This window comes from Mesoplodon bidens, assembly GCF_964165515.1.
Source record: "Mesoplodon bidens genome assembly, chromosome: 11".
In the NCBI taxonomy this organism is placed as follows: domain Eukaryota; kingdom Metazoa; phylum Chordata; class Mammalia; order Artiodactyla; family Ziphiidae; genus Mesoplodon; species Mesoplodon bidens.
In genome coordinates, this window is record NC_138167.1 from 78,253,500 (window position 1) to 78,275,563 (window position 22,064).

Here is a 22,064-nt window from a genome sequence, read left to right on the forward strand (position 1 = left end):
TATGTTCAGTTGTATCATATTTTAGATTCCACATATAAGTTAAATATGATATTTGGCTTTCTGTCTCTGACTTCACTTAGTATCATAATCTCTAGGTCCATCCATGTTGCTGCAAATGGCATTATTTCATTCTTTTTTATGGCTGAGTAATATTCCATTGTATATATGTATCATATCTTCTTTACCCATTCATCTGTCAATAGACATTTAGGTTGCTTCCATGTCTTGGCTATTGTAAATAGTGCTGCTATGAACATCGGGGTGCATGTATCTTTTTGAATTAGAGTTTTCTCCGGATGTATGCCCAGGATTGGCACTGCAGAGTCATTTTTAGTTTTTTAAGGAAAACTCCATTCTATTCTCCATAGTGGCTGCACCAATTTACATTCCCACCAACAGTGTAGGAGGGTTCCCTTTTCTCCACACCTTCTCCAGCATTTATTATTTGTAGACTTTTTGATGATGGCCATTCTGACTGGTGTGAGGTGATACCTCATTATAGCTTTGATTTGCATTTCTCTAATAATTAGTGATGTTGTGCATCTTTTCATGTGCCTGTTGGCCACCTGTACGTCTTCTTTGGAGTGATGTCTATTTAGGTATTCTGCCCTTTTTTTTTTTTTTTTTTTTTTGCGTTACGCAGGCCTTTCACTGTTGTGGCCTCTCCCATTGTGGAGCACAGGCTCCGGACGCGCAGGCTCAGCGGCCATGGCTTACGGGCCCAGCCGCTCCGCGGCATGTGGGATGTTCCCGGACCGGGGCACGAACCCGTGTCCCCTGCATCGGCAGGTGGATTCTCAACCACTGCGCCACCAGGGAAGCCCTGCCCATTTTTTGATTGGGTTCTTTGGGTTTTGTTTTGTTTTGTTTTTTGATACTGAGCTGTATAAATTGTTTGTGTATTTTGGAAATTAAGCCCTTGTCAGTCGCATTGTTTGCAAATATTTTCTCTCATAGGTTGTCTTCATAGGTTGTCTTCTTGTTTTGTTTATGGTTTCCTTTGCTGTGCAAAAGCTTTTAAGTTAAATTAGGTCCCAGTTGTTTATTTTTGCTTTTGAGGCCCCTTCTTTATTGACTCAAATTATATGCCAACATTGAAGTTCACTTTTTTCTTTGGTGCTTTAAAAACAGCTAAGGGTTTTTAACCTATCAGAAGCTGCTGACCAGTATAATTTATAGGAGTTTGAGTTCTATTTACCCAAGCATACAAAAGAGTATTCGTTCTTTCATCTAAAAAAATTTTAGAGGTGTGCACACTATGTGTCAGGCACCGAGCTGTGCAGTGACTGTACCTTGGTGAATAAAAGTGATGTGTCTTCCTGCCCTTCTGGTAACAACAAAGCAAATAATCAAAGAAATGTGAAGTGTGCTGAGTGCTATAAAGAACAGAGTCTAGATATAGAGAGAATATAGATATAGAGAGAATAATGATAATGTACTTAGACGGGGTGACCAGGATCTAAAGCTGTATCCAAGTGTGTGATTTGGGGCAATTCATTTAACTGCAAGTTTTTCATTTGTAAAATAAAACAGGCATGGAAATAAAATGAACATTTATTGCTTACTGTGATAGGCTGAATCTGGACCCCAAAGGTGACCTAATCCCTGGAATGTGTGAATGTGTTACCTTATATGGGAAAAGGAACTTCATAGATTTGATTAAGTCAAGGATCTTAAAATGGGGAGATTATCCAGGATTATATGAGTAGGTCAATATAATTACAAGAGAGGCAGGAAGGTCAGAATGAGAGAGAGAGAGAGACACTGGAAGATGCTATGCTGCTGGCTTTGAAAATAGAGGACAAGGTCACAAGTCAAGGAATCTAGAAGACAGAAAAGGCAAGAAAGCAGATTCTCCCCTAGAGCCTCTAGAAGGAACACAGTCTTGCTGACACCTTGAGGATGTCTGACCTTCAGAACTACAAAATAATAAATCTGTGCTGTTTTAAGTTACTAAGTTTGTGGTAACTTGTTACAGCAGCAAGACGTAACTAATACACTTACTAGAGGTTTTTAGGCTCTGAGGCTACAAAGGAAAAACATCATAATCGTTTCATACAATCAAGGTTTAGGAGCATCTACACTGGGCCAGGCACTGTGCCAGGTGATAAAGAAGAAGCACTAACACTTTTGAGGAAGTACAGTATGCTGTAGGAGATGTCAAAGTCAAAGACAACTTCCCTGACCATCCTATGTAAAGAAGCTGCCCCTCACCCAATTACTCTCCATCTCCTCCTCTCACTGCTCATTTCCTTCACAGCATGTATCATAGACTGTAATTATTTATTCATTTGTTTACTTGTATGCTGGCTGTCTACCCTATTAGAATATAAGTTCCATAAGGGCAGGGACCCTGTCTGTCTTGACTTGTGTTCAGAGGTCCAGGCATGGAGTAAGCCCTCAACTCATATTTGTTGAATAACAGAATGACCTCGAAGTGGTCACTGTCTAATGATGTGTAAGAGTCCTATTTTCTCCACTGTTCTATGCCTCTGGGACCTTGCATATACATTTCTCCAAACACAATTCTTATTTACAAGCCAGGAGCTCCAGAGTTTCAAGTAGATACTGGTTAAATTTTCAAAGAGATAGTGATGACTTTCTAAGTAGATATTGGTTATATTTGAACAATGGGGTAAAAATATTCTTTTAACAACATCGGAAGACCTGCTTACTATTTTCCAAATTCTACCGCTTAGCGGTGTGAATTTGTGTTCCCAACTTCTCACTGGTGGGACAGGTACAGAAAACTTCTTTAAGGGTGGCTGAGTATTATGTGAGATTATGTACACATTAGCAGGGTGGCTGACATATGGCAGATGCATAAGAAATGTTGGTTTCTTGATTTTAGACTCTGGGACCTTAAGTTAGCATTTTAGCATCATCAATACAAAAAGGCAGAGGAAGCATTTACAAGTTGGAATGGTTATTCAGAGGGATGGATTGGGATGAGATGCGAGATAAAGGGGGAAGCTAAAGAGGACACTGAGATTTTTGTCTTGGTGACTGGCTCTCACTGGGGAGAAACTCTTGAATATCCATTCATCCATCCATGAGAATTGCCCCTATGCTTTTGCCAAGGAGAGAAAATTACCATGTCATCTTCCACCAGTATCACTTTCTGGTGTTGGCACAATCTGTTCAAGAAAGCCTTTGATATCTATGGTCCTCAACTGGCCCTAAACTGTCACCCTGAAAGCATCTGGTATGGTCTGGAGACATTTTTGATCTCGAGGGGTGGTGCTAGTCATATCAAGTGGGAAGAAGCCAGGAAAGCTGCTAAATATCCTACAATGCACAGAATAGCCTTTACAGCAGAGAGTTCTCCAGCCCAAAATGTCAATAGTGCTGAGGTTGAGAAATTCTGCTCTACATTAAAGGCCCAACTATTTGATTCTAGAGGGACCAGCTATCTTAGGAAATGGGAGAGAGGCCCTTTGCTATCCTTATTGCTGCCCAAAAGAATTACTGTCTGGAAGTTATTATGGGACTGATGCTACCTGATTTCCACTCAAGGGAAATCAGTATGTCAGGCAATCTGATTTTTGGAGAATGAGTGGTATGAAGGCATCATTATTACCTGCCAGTCTCTCCAGAGATTCAGCCTAGATTAGAAATGCTGAAGTGTCAGAAAATGGTCAACTGATGGACTGAAGTTTTACTGAGCTCTGCCCACCAGAGCAACAGTCAGCCCTACCCACCACAGGTCCTTCCCATCAGGAAACTTGCACAAGCCTCTTAGATAGACTCATCCACCAGAGGGCAGACAGCAGAAGCTAGAAGTACAAACCTGCAGCCTGTGGAACAAGAACCACATTCACAGAGAGATAGACAAGATGAAAAGGCAGAGGGCTATGTACCAGATGAAGGAACAAGATAAACCCCAAACAAACAACTAAATGAAGGGGAGATAGGCAACCATCCAGAAAAAGAATTCAGAATAATGATGGTGAAGATGATCCAGGACCTCGGAAAAAGAATGGAAGCGAAGACTGAGAAGATGTAAGAAATGTTTAACAAAGACCTAGAAGAATTAAAGAACAAACAAACAGAAATGAACAATACAATAACTGAAATGAAAACTACACTAGAAGGAATCAATAGCAGAATAACGGAGGGAGAAGAATGGATAAGTGACCTGGAAGACAGAATGGTGGAATTCACTACTGCAGAACAGAATAAAGAAAAAAGAAGGAAAAGAAATGAAGACAGCCTAAGAGACCTCTGGGACAACATTAAACGCAACAACATTCGCATTATAGGGGTGCCAGAAGGAGAAGAGAGAGAGAAAGGAAAGAGCGAGAGAGAAAATATTTGAAGAGATTATAGTCGAAAACGTCCCTAACATGGGAAAGGAAATAGCCACCCAATCCAGGAAGCACAGAGAGTCCCAGGCAGGATAAACCCAAGGAGAAACACGCCGAGACACAGAGTAATCAAACTGACAAAAATTAAAGACAAAGAAAAATTATTGAAAGCAACAAGGGAAAAATGACAAATAACATACAAGGGAACTCCCATAAGGTTAACAGCTGATTTCTCAGCAGAAACTCTACAAGCCAGAAGGGAGTGGCATGATATACTTAAAGCGATGAAAGGGAAGAACCTACAACCAAGATTACTCTACCTGGCAAGGATCTCATTCAGATTCGATGGAGAAATCAAAATCTTTACAAACAAGCAAACGCTAAGAGAATTCAGCACCACCAAACCAGCTCTACAACAAATGCTAAAGGAACTTCTCTAAGTGGGAAACACAAGAGAAGAAAAGGACCTACAAAAACAAACCCAAAACAATTAAGAAAATGGTAATAGGAACATACATATTGATAATTACCTCAAACATGAATGGATTAAATGCTCCAACCAAAAGACACAGGCTTGCTGAATGGATACAAAAACAAGACCCATATATATGCTGTCTATCAGAGACCCACTTCAGACGTAGGGACACATACACACCAAAAGTGAGGTGATGGAAAAAGATATTCCATGCAAATGGAAATCAAAAGAAAGCTGGATTAGCAATACTCAGATCAGATAAAATGGACTTTAAAGTATGTTACAAGAGCCAAGGAAGGACACTTCATAATGATCAAGGGATCAATCCAAGAAGAAGATATAACAATTATAAATATATATGCACCCAACATAGGAGCACATCAATACATAAGGCAACTGCTAACAGCAATAAAAGAGGAAATCGACAGTAACACAGTAATAGTGGGGGACTTTAACACCTCACTTACACCAATGGACAGATCATCCAAAATGAAAATAAATAAGGAAACACAAGCTTTAAAGGACAAAATACATGAGATAGATTTAATTGATAATTATAGGACATTCTATCCCAAAACAGCAGATTACACTTTCTTCTCAAGTGCACACGGAACATTCTCCAGGATAGATCACATCTTGGGTCACACATCAGTAAATTTAAGGAAATGGGAGAGAAGCCTCAGTAAATTTAAGAAAATTGAAATCATATCAAGCATCTTTTCGGACCACAACACAATGAGATAAGAAATGACTTACAGGGAAAAAATGTAAAAAACATAAACACATGGAGGCTAAACAATACGTTACTAAATAACCAAGAGATCAAAGAGGAAATCAAAAAATACTTAGAGACAAATGACAATGAAAACATGACGATCCAAAAGCTATGGGATGCAGCAAAAGCAGTTCTAAGAGGGAAGTTTATAGCTATACAAGCCTAACTCAAGAAACAAGAAAAATCTCAAATAAACAATCTAACCTTACACCTAAAGGAACTAGAGAATGAAGAACAAACAAAACCCAAAGTTAGCAGAAGGAAAGAATCATAAAGATCAGAGCAGAAATAAATGAAATAGAAACAAAGAAAACAATAGGAAAGATCAATAAAACTACAAGCTGGTTCTTTGAGAAGATAAACAAAATTGATAAACCATTAGCCAGACTCATCAAGAAAAAGAGGGAGAGGACTCAAATCAATAAAATAAGAAATGAAAAAGGAGAAGTTACAAGAGACATCACAGAAATACAAAGCATCCTAAGAGACTACTACAAGGCAACTCTATGCCAATAAAATGGATAACCTGGAAGAAATGGACAAATTCATAGAAAGGTATAAGCTTCCAAGACTGAACAGGGAAGAAATAGAAAATATGAACAGACCAATCACAAGTAATGAAATTGAAACTGTGATGAAAAATCTTCCAATAAACAAAAGTCCAGGATCAGATGGCTTCACAGGTGAATTCTATCAAACATTCAGAGAAGAGCTAACACCCATCCTTCTCAAACTCTTCAAAAAAATTGCAGAGGAAGGAACACTCCCAAACTCATTCTATGAGGCCACCATCACCCTGATACCAAAACCAGACAAAGATACTACAGAAAAAAGAAAATTACAGACCAATATCACTGATGAATATAGATGCAAAAATCCTCAACAGAATACTAGCAGACAGAATCCAACAACACATTAAAAGGATCATACACCATGATCATCCTTGGGATTTATCCCAGGGATGCAAGGATTCTTCAATATATGCAAATCAATCAATGTGATACACCATATTAATAAACTGAAGAATAAAAACCATATGATCATCTAAATAGATGCAGAAAAAGCTTTTGACAAAATTCAACACCCTTTTATGATAAAAAGTCTCCAGAAAGTGGGCATAGAGGGAACCTACGTCAACATAATAAAGCCCATATATGACAAACCCACAGCAAACATTCTCAATGGTGAAAAACTGAAAGCATTTCCTCTAAGTTCAGGAACAAGACAAGGATGTCCACTCTCACCACTATTCTTCAACACAGTTTTGGAAGTCCTAGCCACAGCAATCAGAGAAGAAAAAGAAATAAAAGGAATACAAATTGGAAAAGAAGAAGTAAAACTGTCACTGTTTGCAGATGACATGATAGTATGCATAGAGAATCCTAAAGACGCCACCAGAAAACTACTAGAGCTCATCAATGAACTTGGTAAAGTTGCAGGATACAAAATTAAGGCACAGAAATCTCTTGCATTCCTATACACTAATGATGAAAAATCTGAAAGAGAAATTATAGAATCACTCCCATTTACCATTGCAAGAAAAAGAATAAAATACCTAGAATAAACTTACCTAGGGAGACAAAAGACCTTTATGCAGAAAACTATAAGACACTTATGAGAGAAATTAAAGACGATACCAACAGATGGAGAGATATACCATGTTGTTGGATTGGAAGAATCAATATTGTGAAAATGACTATACTACCCAAAGCAATCTACAGATTCAATGCAATCTCTATCAAATTCCCAATGGCAGTTTTTACGGAACTAGAACAAAAAAATCTTAAAATTTGTATGGAAACACAAAAGACCCCGAATAGCCACAGCTGTCTTGAGGGAAAAAAACGGAGCTGGAGGAATGAGACTCCCTGACTTCAGACTATACTACAAAGCTACAGTAATCAAGACAATATGGTACTGGCACAAAAACAGAAACATACATCAATGGAACAAGATAGAAAGCCCAGAGATAAACCCTCGCACCTATGGTCAACTAATCTATGACAAAGGAGGCAAGGACATACAATGGAGAAAAGACAGTCTCTTCGATAAGTGGTGCTCAGAAAACTGGACAGCTACATGTAAAAGAATTAAATTAGAACATTCCCTAACACCATACACAAAAATAAACTCAAAATGGATTAGAGTCCTAAACGTAACACTGGACACTATAAAACTCTTAGAGGAAAACATAGGAAGAACACTCTTTGACATAAATCACAGCAAGATCTTTTTTGATCCACCTCCTAGAGTAATGGAAATAAAAAGAAAAATAAACAAATTGGACCGAATGAAAGTTAAAAGCTTTTGCGCAGCAAAGGAAACCATAAACAAGACAAAAAGACAACCCTCAGAATGGGAGAAAATATTTGCAAATGAATCAACGGACAAAGGATTAATCTCCAAAATACATAAATAGCTCATGCAGCTCAATATTAAAGAAACAAACAACCCAATCCAAAAATGGGCAGAAGACCTAAATAGACATTTCTGCAAAGAAGACATACAGATGGCCAAGAAGCATATGAAAATCTGCTCAACATCACTAATTATTAGAGAAATGCAAACCAAAACTACAATGAGGTATCACCTCACACCAGTTAGAATGGGCATCAGCAGAAAATCTACAAACAACAAATGCTGGAGAGGGTGTGGAGAAAAGGGAACCCTCTTGCACTGTTTGTGGGAATGTAAATTGATACAGCCACTATGGAGAACAGTATGGAGGTTCCTTAAAAACTAAAAATAGAATTACCATATGACTCAGCATTCCCACTACTGGGCATATACCCAGAGAAAACCATAATTCAAAAAGACACATGCACCCCAATGTTCATTGCAGCACTATTTACAATAGCCAGGTCATGGAAGCAACCTAAATGCCCATCGACATATGAAGATAAAGAAGATGTGGTACATATATACAATGGAATATTACTCAGCCACAAAAAGGAATGAAATTGGGTCATTTGTTGAGATGTGGATGGATCTAGAGACTGTCATACAGAGTGAAGTCAGTCAGAAAGAGAAAAACAAATATCATATGTTAACGCATATATGCGGAGCCTAGAAAAATGGTACAGATGAACCGGTTTGCAGGGCATAAATAGAGACACAGATGTAGAGAACAAACATATGGACACCAAGGGGGGAAAGCGGTGGGGAGGTGGGGGTGGTGGTGTGATGAATTGGGCAATTGGGATTGACATGTATACACTGATGTGTATAAAATTGATGACTAATAAGAACCTGCTGTATAAAAAAAGAAATAAAATTAAATTAAAAAAAATTTTTTTAAAAATGCTCAGCTGAACATGTGGTCAGTAAGAAGACTGTAGAACATGTAAACACTCCACAGAATAAACATGTGCCCTTTGTCAGTATTTCACCATTGTCACTGATAGATCCACTTTAACTACAAGGTAAGGTTTAAGAACAAAGTACAACCTCCTTTGATGCAAACTTTCATTCTCTTCTTTAAGAAAACCCCCAACTCTGAAGTTCACCTATTTTTAGAAATCTATTTATTCAACAAGTAGTTACTGAGTACCTACCCTGGGCAGACACTGTGCTGGGCTAAAACCTGGGGCTTAAGTACTGGACATGACAGGCAGGACCCCTGACCTCACAGAGCTCATGGTCCAGCCAAGGTGGGAGCAGGGCCTCTCCCTCTCTGGCACAGACGTGACAAACATCCTCTTCAACCAAACAAGGTCACTTGTTAATGGATCCCATTACCTCCCTCATACTTCTTTTCTCGAATAAAAAAATGTTTGATAATTATCTGCCTGGTAGAATTCTGCAATTAGGTTCATTAAATAAGAGAGTCCAATGTTCAGAGAAGTCAATTAAGAATGGCAAGAGAGAGAAAGAGAGAGGATTTAAAAATTCCATGCAGACCAGGTATGGACCTGCATTGTACTCAGACTCAGGAAGGGCTGTGTGAACAGAACTTGGCAGTTAACATGGGTCCCAGTAGGTGGGTACCATGCATTTGGGAAAGCAAGGGAGATCCCCAAATGATTCTCTTTTGCAAAAAGCAGGCACTCAGCCTAAAGAGACCCAGGAACCAAACAGCAGGGAATCACATTTAACAACTGAACAAGGGTCAAGAAACTCAAATTGCCTGGGAGACCAAAAATCAGCTACAGCCTCTGAGTAAAGCCACAAACTCAGCATAGAAAAGAGATTTCTGAGTGCTGGCTTGTGATACTCTCACAGAATGGAGGCAGAACAGAGAAGGCAGAGGGCCAGGAAGCAGGAGATGCTGACATTCTTCCTGTGTGGGAAGGCAAATTTGCCGCCGGAGTACTGAATCTACTCCTCAAATATCTGCAATTATTTCAATTATTCCTTCAGTGAAAATCATTTGGGATGTTAGCGATTGTTCGATTCTCTTGGGAAAAGAGACTGCAAATATATCGCAAGGGCTCAAACAAACAAGTGAACTGATTATCTTCTGTCACTTATTAAACCAACATTTAGTTTAGGTGCGGGAGGTATAAACATGACCAAGACATGAGTGGGAAGCCTCGTACTTCCAGACAAGAGGATTAAATTGAGGAATCAGTGCTGTAAAGGCAACAAAAAAACAAATTGCAAATGTTTAGACTGTTTTAGAAACAGTCTAAAAGAGTAAAAAATAAATTCCAAAAAATCAAATAGTTCGACTCCCTGCTCTTTTAAAAAAATAACCCCGCCTTGGCATTATAGTTCAGGAGTACTTTAATCTCAGTATTTTCTGATGCAGAGAAAATAAAGTGAAATTATAGGTCACTGAAGAAGACATGAAAGGGCTGTGCAGTATAATCCAAGTATCTATATTTGTTCTCCAGCGTGCCAGTTCATTATACTATTTTTATCCCGAGTTCCAAATTATTACATCTGATGGGCAGAATTCTGAAGGTATTACATATTGACCTCAAAGCCTCATTAGAAGAAGAAAAAAAAAGAAAAAAGATTGTTCATGTCTCAATTTAAACACTTACCTGGCTGTTTTATAACCAGTTCATCTTTACATTTAGGGTTCCTTTCAGGTGAAGGCCCAAGGGAGCTCCAAATTTGACACAAGAGCTAGCAAAGAAGAGGTGCTCAATGCCCATTTTAAAATAAAAGCTAGTTTAAGATTATATCAATTGCCATTTTCTTCTTATTCTAATTATCCCAGTGCCATTGCTTGAAAGAATCTGTTTTTCTCTTGGATTCAGAGTTAAATAGGAAGAAAGTGGGAAAGGACGACAATTTATTCAGAGCCAACCAGGTGTGAAGGATGGTGAGGCTTGTTTTCTCCTTTCATCCTCAGAACACCTTATGAGACAGGCAGTAGGAGAAAGAAGCCAGGTTCAGAGGTGCTAAGTATGGTCACACAGCTCATAAGTGACAGAGATGAATCTGAACCCAGGTCTGACTCCCAAATCCAGGCTATTTCTAGCTGACTCCTTGGTTTTGTGGAAAGCATTCTACTGTTCTTAAATCATGTTTGGCTTTCAAGAACAGGAAGTCATTTAACCAGCAAACAATTGTCACAGATTTAACATTTATCTGAATAAAGCTATACTTTACATCTGTAGCCCGACAAGTCTGACACTTTTACAAATTCAACGAATAGATCAGATTAAATGTTTTTTAAAAATTCAGGAAAACACACAGCCTCAGCACAGCTTTGAGCACCTTAGGCTGGGATTTTAAAAACCAAACACTGCTTAGCATTTATATGGCACTAGCAAGACTAGGACCCTCTAGAAGTTCACTACTCTTCAAATGAATCTGATAACGTCCCTAAAGCAGAGATTGCCTGGTGGACCAAGAAGAAGAAAAAGTAAGCCTAATTTAGAAAACTCAAAATAAATAATTGGAAAGGACATAAATCCTTCCTTAGCTGGCTTTATTCCTTTCTAATAGGTCAGTGGTTTTCAAAGTGTGTTCCTGGGAACCCCAGGATTCTTTTGAGGAACTTCAGGGGCCATGGAGGCCAAAAAGGAAACTGCGCAAAGTCCTACACCTTTTACCCCTACCTACTCCAAGCAGCTCATTTATCTCTCTTACACAGATATTATACGTGATAATATAATATATAATTATATTCTAATTATATAATATTTATATTACATAATATCAATATTATTCATATTATATATAAAAATATATGGAGGGGGAGACAGATTCCAACTTTTAAAAAGTTTGGAGACCTCTGCTAGTGTGTTATGGCAACAATTAAATGGGTCTGTTAACATTTCCCCAAATAAAAACTGGGATAAGCAAGCTGGGGTTCTAATGGTTATAGATCTGAGAGCAGGCACTTTTATTCTGCCGTGGAAAGTTAACTTTAGATTAGTTAGCTTTAGTTAGCTTTAAGATTCAAAATGTGCCTTTAAAAAAACAAGTCATGAGTTTTTTAAAAATGTGTGGTTGGGAAGGATGCTGTTTATAAAATTACAGAGCATACACGATGGCATGGGGTACCCACAATACACTCTGCAATGGGGCCAAGATCATTAACTTGTTCCCAAGACAGCGTGTTTCTTAAGAAGAGCTTCTCTTGCAACTGCTCCATTCTAAAGAAAAGACAGACACCTTGGTCACTTCTGTAACAAGGCAGCTAATGATGGCACCTCTTACAGCACTGGGAACGATATTTAGAGAAGGACTGTATACCTGATGCAAACTTTGCTCAATAGCCTCGGTTCCCTTTTCACAACTAGAAACAAGATCAGTGATGTTGTGCATTAAAAATCCTAAAAGTCTACTGACCATAATTGTCCCTTCTCTGGAAAGAGTGTGAGCTTTGGATTTACACAAACCTGAGTTCAAACACTAGTCCTCCCACTTACTATTAAATTGGGTTCTTTAACTTGTTCAAGCTTTAATTTCTTTACCTTTTAAGTGGGGATAATACAACGTACCAGAGAGGACTGTTGAGAGAAATGAAGACAAGGTGGCCGCCAACATGTCCACAGCTCTTACCATGTGCCAGGCACTAAGGGCTTTGCATAGATTGTCTACAACTACCTCCCTTTTACAGATGTGGAAATTAAGGCAAAGAGAGTTTAAGACTAAATAAAATAATACAGGTAAATAGTCAACCACAGAGTTGCCAGACAAGATGTTCAACTGATGTCAGTTCCTCCCTCTCCCCCATCTTCCTCTTTGAAACAGCATAGCCATGTGAATTAAAAATACAATGGGAAATCAGGGCTCAAGACACTGGATTCAAAATGACTCACTGGATGTCACTGAGAAATGACTAAGTCTCATCACCCACAGAAGCAAGAGCACCACCAATGTGGGAACAGCTATATGATTGCTTAGGGGCATATGCAAGCACAAAGGGTCACACTACAGTGTAACAATCATCCAATAATCCTTCCAACCTCCCAGTTCTCCTTCCAAATACTTTGCTATTTGCTCTCTTTCGTTCCCTAGTCCATTAGAACCTAATGGACTATATCACAATAAAGCCTGTCAGGGTATGAATGCCACTCAGGAGGCCCCATAGTCTATACAGTTGGTCCTCTATATCCACAGGTTTCCCATCTGAGGATACAACCAACCCATCCGCAGCATACAGTTTCATTTCAGTCATTGCTGACATTCCCACTCCTCTACCTCACACATCCAGAGCTGCACAAAGGTTCTAGAGGTTTTGCAAACTACTCTGGTCTCCAAGCTGCTCCACTGGCTACTGCTGAGCTGCCCCCTTTGTGAGTCTACAGTGGAATTCATTCACTCATGCATTAACAAAATTTACTGAGCAGCTACTATACTCCATACTCTGCTCAAGGAACTGGGTATACAACAAAGAAACAGGAAGATGAGACTGCTGCCTTCCCAGAGCCTCCAAAGTTCCCTGAATGCTGAAGGATCTGTTCCTTCCTCAGGCTGCAGAATCTCAGCCATGGCTGGCAGTTCAGGTGGCCCAGGCACAGTCCCCCCAGGCACACAACACAGCCACTCCCTCTCTTCCCACCCACCTACAAGAAGCCATGCTACCACTGCAGGACACTCCAAGGAAGCCTGTCTTAGGACATTCCTCCTGTCTATTTCTCTCTCTCTCTCTCTTCTTCTCCTCTCTAAGCATCAGGCACTCAGGAGATCAGACTTTCAGAGAACAAAAGGCAGGAACTTTAGGCAACTCAAAACTCTGCAGAGGACTTCCCTGGTGGCGCAGTGGTGAAGAATCCGCCTGCCAATGCAGGGGACACGGGTTCAAGCCCTGGTCCAGGAAAATCCAACATGTCGTGGAGCAACTAAGCCCGTGACCCACAACTACTGAGCCTGAACTCTAAAGCCCGCAAGCCACAACTACCGAGTGCACATGCTACAACTACTGAAGCCCACGTGCCTAGAGCCTGCGCTCCGCAACAAGAGAAGACACCACAATGAGAAGCCCGAGAACCACAATGAAGAACAGCCCGCGCACAGCAAGAAGACCCAATGCAGCCAAAAACAAGCAAATTAAAAAATTAAAAAAAAAAAAACAAAACTCTGCTGAAACAAAGGCATTGAAGAGACTTGGCTGCTAACTTGGGATGAGAATAGAAAGGGAGGGGAAAAAAACATGAAGGAAAAAATACACACACACCCAAACACAAGTATCCCCTTACATTAGACTGCCACATATAAAGGCTTTTCTCCTAGAAAGCAAATGGGTTGCTTTCATTTTGAACAATAAGACAAAGTTTTTCCTGAATCCAACTGTGCACCAAAACATTCACCACTGCTTTAAAGTGTTATGCCTAGTTCAGTACCTGGCATAGGACAGGTGAGATGGATACATGAATGGATGGATAAGATAACTCTTTCCTTCCTATAAGCCATACATCTGGGGGAAGTTGAAAAACAACTTATGGATGGTTAACCATTCTGAGGCATCTTCTTTTGAACAGATGAAGCTATACTTAGGGCATAAGCAATATAGGAAAAAATGTAAATGTATTTTACAGTGTAGAAGCATGGTAGAGGAATTCTTGCATCAAGATGTAACCACATAAGAATCAAATTGTAAAAATCCAAAGTAGTTCATTTTTTCCTAATCATTTTTATCTCACTTTTTATTTAGCATAACAAGGACTGACATACAATGAAATATTGACTTTATCATATATTAATCATATCGCCTGGGGAGGTATATTCACCTTTAAAATGGAGAAAATAGTATCTATTAATTACGGTTGTCTTAACAATGACAAGAGATAGTAAGGGAGAGCACTTACTATGATGGCTGCTAAGACACTCAAGAAATGTTTGAAACGTGCACACACACACACACACACACACACACAGAGTCTTCTAGCCCAATCTTGAAGGTCATACATATATGTCCACAAATTCTAAGAAACAGTGAAATCTTTCCATCATCCTGCTAATCCCAATAAAAACATTTGTAGCAGACATGGAGTTTTACTTATGTTCAAATCCTATATTTTTTACATTTTTAATATTTTGGTCTTTCAAAGCTTTCTATAAACAATAATCTAAGGCACAGTCCCTTGAAGAACCAAACCATGCGTTTTTATACTTAGAAATTTCAATGAACTGGTTAAACATCTGAATCATATTTGGAATCTCTAGTTAGACTCTGAAGGTAGATAAACGGCCCAAATCTTTCTTACCAGAGTTGCCCCAGACTGTGTGGACGGCTTCCCAAACCTACTTAGCATAAAACTTATTTTTTAAACAAGAAAATAAACAGATTAATTCTCAAACATTGGAAAATTCTTAAACCTATAAAAACTTGATTTGCTTTTTAAAATGAATATTTCCTTTTTCTTGTTTTTAAATTTAAATATCAAGTTCTCACAAACTTGTACTCTTCTACTTGTTCATAAAGAGATCACCATTCTAAACTATAAAACAGTTAACATCATAAACAAATGTGTTTTTACTAAGGTGTGCTCACAAAATTATGATAAAAATAGTCTTATGAACATTTAGTTCATTTTTTTTACAATAATACTAGCTTTTTGATAAGTAAGGTTTTTTAACATCTTTATTGGAGTATAATTGCTTTACAATGGTGTGTTAGTTTCTGCTTTATCACAAAGTGAATCAGCTATACATATACATATGTTCCCATATCTCTTCCCTCTTGCGTCTCCCTCCCTCCCACCCGCCCTATCCCACCCCTCTAGGTGGTCACAAAGCACCAAGCTGATCTCCCTGTGCTATGTGGCTGCTTCCCACTCGCTATCTATTTTACGTTTGGTAGTGTATATATGTCCATGCCACTCTCTCATTTTGTCCCAGCTTACCCTTCCCCCTCCCCATGTCCTCAAGTCCATTCTCTAGTAGGTCTGCGTCTTTATTCCCATCCTGATATAAGTTCATTCAGCCCTAAAAAAATTGAAGTTCATCTCCTATATCTGCATAGAAGCCAGCTTTTATCATTTATTTTAAAAAAATCCTTTAAGCAAAGTATAATCTATCATCTTTCAAATCAAAGGAAGTAATTACACAATTTTATAACTTTCCATGAAAAGTTAATTTCTTTCCAATGTCTATTAATTTGATTTTTATTCTCCCGGGGACATTTTTTCGCTTTTATTCAGTAACCTAGTATGAAGGGATTGCCCACCCAGAACAAATAGTTGGTCCTCTTATAGTCTTCATTAAAAATATTTCTCTCAGAAGTAGCCTCATCTTCATCAATTCCAGGATCCTTCACCTCAGTGTCTAAACCCTATACCAAGTACATTCATGAAGGAATTAAATGAAGGGTAGGAGACTCTCCATTCCACTCTGGTCTCCATTATTTATCTTATTACGTCGGCACTTAACTTCTCCCACCCTGAGCTGTCCTACCTGTAAAGTGGACATAGTAATTACCCCATAAGGTCAGGAGGGTAGTCCAATGACAAAAGGGGATAAATAGTACTAAAATGCTTTAAAATGTTCACAGAAAATATAGAAATATAAATATAATTTAGAAATATGTATTTCATTGTATAGAAATGCAATGTCAAAAAACTAAAAGTAGCAAAAGACTGCAGTAGTTCTTTATACAATGCTCTTCCAGTCTACAGCCTTCAAATCCAATATTACATAATATTATTTGATATTAAAAGACTAACATTATCTAGAATTAGAGCTCTGTAAGCAAAACACGAATGCTGATGACTTAGTATGTGATACTGCAGCCCCATCCTCAATGCTAAATCTCTAACTTGAGCAAATGTATTGATTATGATAAAGTTCTTAGTGAAAACTGTGTAACAATAAAATAGTGGGAGAAAAGTAAACCTTGATTAATCAAAATGCTTAGAAAAGAGGAATTTACTTCTCGGTCACAGCCCAGCATCAATGACTCCAATACCCATTTTGGAGAATAAAATTCTCCTGATTTCAGCTTACTGCGTCAACATTTACTTCTTACTACTGATATCTGAGTGAAGGAATAGTATTCTGTTTTCTTAAAGATTTTTCTTTGATTATGATTAATCAAGGAATCTAAAAAAATATAATACCCAGTTACTTACTAAATATTATAGCATACTAAATATACAGAATTTATAATCCCTCTACAGTTTTCCCACTAGGCTTCATCGAAGACCACAAAACTATGTGGTTCAGTTTCAAAAATTAAACCAGCATTTCACTAACCATCTCTTCTGGTATCAAAATTATTTTACACAGCATCTCTTTTAAGACATCATTTTATTTTAAAGCTTGGCATCTAAGGTTTCTAGTTGAATTACCCCTCCCAAGTGTTATAACAGTTTCTCCTTTCACGTGAGTTTAAAATTGGAGTGAAACTTACTTTCTTGTATTGCATTAAGAATCTCTGAAAAGTCCACATCACTCTTTGGCCCGTCAGGTAGTATTTGCATATCCAGCTGGTAGCTTTGCAAATCCACACCTCCTTCTAGAGAAAGGAAAGATATTCATGGAATTTGCACTGGTTATCAGATAGCCCAGCATCAGGGTCCCAAGGAGAAGCAATGTCAAAATCTAAAAAGAACAGCCAGCTGGTTTGCCAATGATCCTCCCACGTGGACAAATGACTTTTAAAAAATGAGGAACATTACCAGCCATTTGCCCCTTATGGGACCACAAAGGTTTAATTGTATTTCCAAGGCAAAAATAAGGCAATTACTTTATTAAAATACCACATACTTCATAGTATTTATGGATGATTTCCTAGGTGAAGAATATAATATGCTAGCCTCCACCCAAGGACATTTAAAATTATTCTCAGCTTCTACATGGCTAAAAAGGGACATTCACCACTAATACTTTATGAAACCATCTTCCTTAAAATGGTAATAATTTATTTAAAGGAAAGGATTTAATATTCCTGATATCACAGAAAAACGGTATCAATTTTTTCTCTCACAGTTGGACTTCCCCTGTTATATCATTTACTTTTCAATTATACCAGAATACTTTAATTTATTCTATGAAGTAGTTAAGGTCCTTGTACTAGGTTTGCCCAATGTATTTCTGGTGTGTTCTAAAGAAAGAGGGTTTTTTTATGCTGCTCCACACACCTATACAATAGTTAAGGAAGTCAAAGAAACCAAGATATCAAAAAGTAGCTTTATCATTAATAATAATAAATCTCTGAATGCTTCTTAAAATAGTCAGTAAGAACATCTCCAATCTGATGAGTCTGGAAGGGCTAAACATCAGTGCTAAAATAAACAGAGAGCCTGATAAATAAAATGGGGCACACTCTAGCTTCCAAAATTTTTGTAGAAATAATTCTTTTATAAGCCCAGGAATTATTCTTAGCCTTGAATAAAATTTCAGTTACATCCCTAAAACTCAAGAAGAATAAGACACAGTTACTATCTTACAAAAACACTCATTCTGGAAGGGGGATGGACACAAGTAACTATAATAGAAGGTGAGCTTTAGGAGGGCAGGAACCTTTGTCTGCATGCTATAACCCATCACTTAGAACAGTGTCTAGCACAGAGTAGGCCCTCAACTAATGTAGATGGAACAAATTTATGAGGATATGCAGTACTTATGAAACAAAGGCAGGAGAGTAACAAGTAAAGCTATAAGCTCAGATTCTGGAGGCAGACAAACCAGCATTCAAATTCTTACTAGGGAACACCAAATCTCTCTAGATCTTAGTTTCCTCATCCATGAAATGGGTGATAGTAACAGTCACACAGAGTAGCCATGAGGACTAAATGAGATAATGCATGAAAAGCTCTTAGCTGTCATAGCACTCAGTAAATGGAAGCCATTACTATTATCATCCATAATAATTTATTATAGCAACACTGGCATTTCTACAGAAACTATCCAGCCATTGAATAATGAGAAGGAATCCATAAGTCAATTATTTGGGACCAGCATGCATTTAAAGTGACAGTTAAGCACTGCAGACACAGAAGTGAATTTTTAAATGCATGCATTCAGTTGGCTCATTGCAAGGTCTGAAGTTATCGGTGAGACTAAGCTTCTCAATGGAATGGAACAAAGATGTCTTCCTGCTGGCCCAGAATTTAAATGGGCTATCTGTTTTTTTCTCCACCATGGCCAGCTACCTTGAATGGGTAGGGAAAAGTTTTGATGCTTTTCAACCTCTACTAAGCCTAGTCACCTTTGTTGTGCTCAATAACCAAAGACCCAAAGACCTCACAATGACATTGACAGGGGGAAAAAAAAAATTGAATACCACTTTTCAGCCAGGCTGCGTGCTATGTACTTTATTATCTCACTAGTTTTTACTCTAACCTTGAAAAGGAGGTGCAGTAAGAAGTAGTAATTTGCCCCAAAAAGCTACTAAGTTGTAAAGATGTAATACCAACCCATGCCCTTAACTGGTCTTTAAAATCACACATACCCAAGCAGTCAAAAACACAGGCTGTTAGAAATAAGAAAATTTACCAATTTTCACTGGACTTAACAATAGTCCACGACTTCGGACCAGGACAAAAGTCATTACATAACCTAAAAAGCAAATGACTTCTAAAATAGCCTAATAAATAGAAGCCCAATTTATTTACTTGCTGTTTGTCACAGGAGTTCATAAATTCATGTGGAAGTAGTTATGACTATGAAATAACTGTAATTTTTCATAACTAAAATTCCATAATTTTTAATAATTTTTTTGTTAGAGGACAGGTAAGAGCATAAGAAGTCACAAAAGAAGCAATATAAAGAGGCATTCAGGTCATCAAAGTCTGTCTTTAAAAAATATTAAAGACGTGGGGAAGAAAAAAGTGAAGAAAGTGGATATAAGGATACAGATAAATATATAGATATATCTCAAGTATACTAAAAACCACACCATTTTATATGACTAGAAAAGGAAGAAAATACTGCATTAGGTACAGAAGTTCTCTCAGCTGTGAAATGAGTATATTTTGTTTTATTCTTTATTTTTTTCTATGTTTGTCACAATACACAAAATATTTTAAAGTTATTTAAAAATTCAGATTGTGGCAGTACAGGATATTAAGTTTTTAAAATTAAGGATTCAAGACTTAAAGACTAAGATGTTAAACCATTAAGGAACTAATTTAATAAAAGTATAATAAAAGTTTTTCCAAATTAATACACTTAACCTATATAATTCAAATAGCTCTAAATTGCAAGACGCAACATTCTATTCATATTAAACATTAAGATTGCATTTAGAATCCTTAAAATATAAGGCATTTTTCTTCCTCTGCTCTAGAAGAAATACAAAATTTATTTATTTTATGAAATACAAGACGTATTTCATAAAGTACAAAAAAGTGTATTTTATGAAAATACACTTTCATAAAATATAATGGTCTGGAATTTCTGGCAGTAAGTCATTCACTAAAGTCTAAGATGATGAAGTAGGGGATGCTGTAAAACAAGGACTTCTGTACACTTTCCTAAATGGAGAGTGATCACTGGACGAGGATATTTTCAAATGAATCCGTCAAGGTGACAATTTTCACCTTTAGCACGTACTGCCCAAGTGAAAGAGACTGAATAACTTCAATGTACAAGAAGTTGTGTGTCTACTTTGGACTTTTGATATTTAATTAATCATTGTTAATCCTGTAGTGTTGGTGTGATTTCTAAAAGTTGAGAATTGGACTTCTTCCTATGGTCGTGGATGTCTCTGACTTTGAGTCAAAACACAAAGCTCTGAAAAAACTAGTCAAGAGGGTGAAGATGCCATGGTTTCAAACTGAAGGGCCTCAGTAATTGACATGCAACTAAGTGCCATCCGAAGAAAAGGAAACAAATAAGTTACATTATAGAGGGAAGCTAAAAAGATTTCCTAAAGATGTGGAGAACCTACTGAACAATTTTTAAAAATGAAAAATAGGAACAAAATTCATGTGATCCCCAAATTTACGTTTAGCTTTTCTCACACTTGATTGATAGGAGTCATTAAATTCAAATCTTAATTGTGATTGTAGTATGAGTAAAACTGAAAGTAGTTTCGATAAAAAGTAACCTTGATAACAGCATGTGCATTCAATAAAACGTCTTCAGCTGAGCAAACATCTTAAAAATTCACTTTCGATTTGTACCTAGCATAGATGGATTTTAGCTAAATGCTTATATACAAAAGGGACCAAAAATAGCTTCAAATATGAACTTCTTAGTTACCAAATATGTCAATTCCTCTCCCATCCCAACCATCTCTGTCTACAGAAATCCCTTTCTACTTTTAAGGCCCCTCCTAAATGCTCTGTGCTTCAAGCATTTCTTGATTCTAACAAGTAAATACCCTTTTTCACCCACTGAACCCATATAACTATCTATATTTTATCTTTTTTACAGTACATGTTTTCCATCAAAGTTACCTAGCACCGTGTAGACACAGACAAATGTGAGTTCCTAGTCCTCCCTGTCTAGATTTCTTCCTCATCTCTAGCACCTTCGACTAGATTGTAACTTGATGCAGGCCTGGCACCAAACTGCGTCCACCTTTTTGTCTCCTACAGAACCTAGGACAAGGCCTTGAACGTATTAGTTTCTCGGTTAAAGCTCTTTTACAGCAATTTCACATTACTAGCAACAGCAGTAGATACAGACTAAGAAAATGTCCCAGTTTTCCTTTCTAGTCCACAACTTTAACACATCTTGATAGGTTATCTATAGACCAGGGGTCCCCAACCCCTGGGCCGAGGACGGGTACCTCGGAGGTGAGTGGCAGGGGAGCAAGAGAAGCTTCATCTGCCACTCCCCACTGCTCGCGTTACTCCCTGAACCAACCACCCGACCCCGGTCTGTGGAAAAGTTGTCTTCCACGAAACTGGTCCCTGGTGCCAAAAAGGTTGGGGACTGCCACTATAGATGACTATGAAAGACATATTCTAAATCATACATTTGCTCTTCCCTTCCCTTCTTCTTAAAATTTGTCAAACAATAAAGAAAACCTTCAAGTAAGTACCAAAGAGCTTGTAATGAAAATCAGCAGTGGACGACTCTTCTTCAACCCCAATCCTATTTCCTCAGTCCAACCACTTTTAAGAGTTTCTGTTTTTACTTCCTTTAGATCTCTCTATATGTGCATCCCATTGTTTCTTGATCAATTTTATACAGTTGACCCTTGAACAAC

At 37.8% G+C, this 22,064-nt stretch overlaps 1 protein-coding gene across 1 annotated transcript in view; it reads right to left on the reverse strand.

Annotated features, from left to right (window-relative positions):
• The window catches only part of ANO4 (anoctamin 4), a 422,274-nt gene that overhangs the window by 192,355 nt on the left and 207,855 nt on the right, over nucleotides 1-22,064 (reverse strand). The window contains exon 3 of the mRNA XM_081248924.1: nucleotides 17,313-17,417. Coding sequence (XP_081105050.1) covers nucleotides 17,313-17,417 — 105 coding nt within the window. The remainder of the gene's footprint in view (nucleotides 1-17,312; nucleotides 17,418-22,064) is intronic.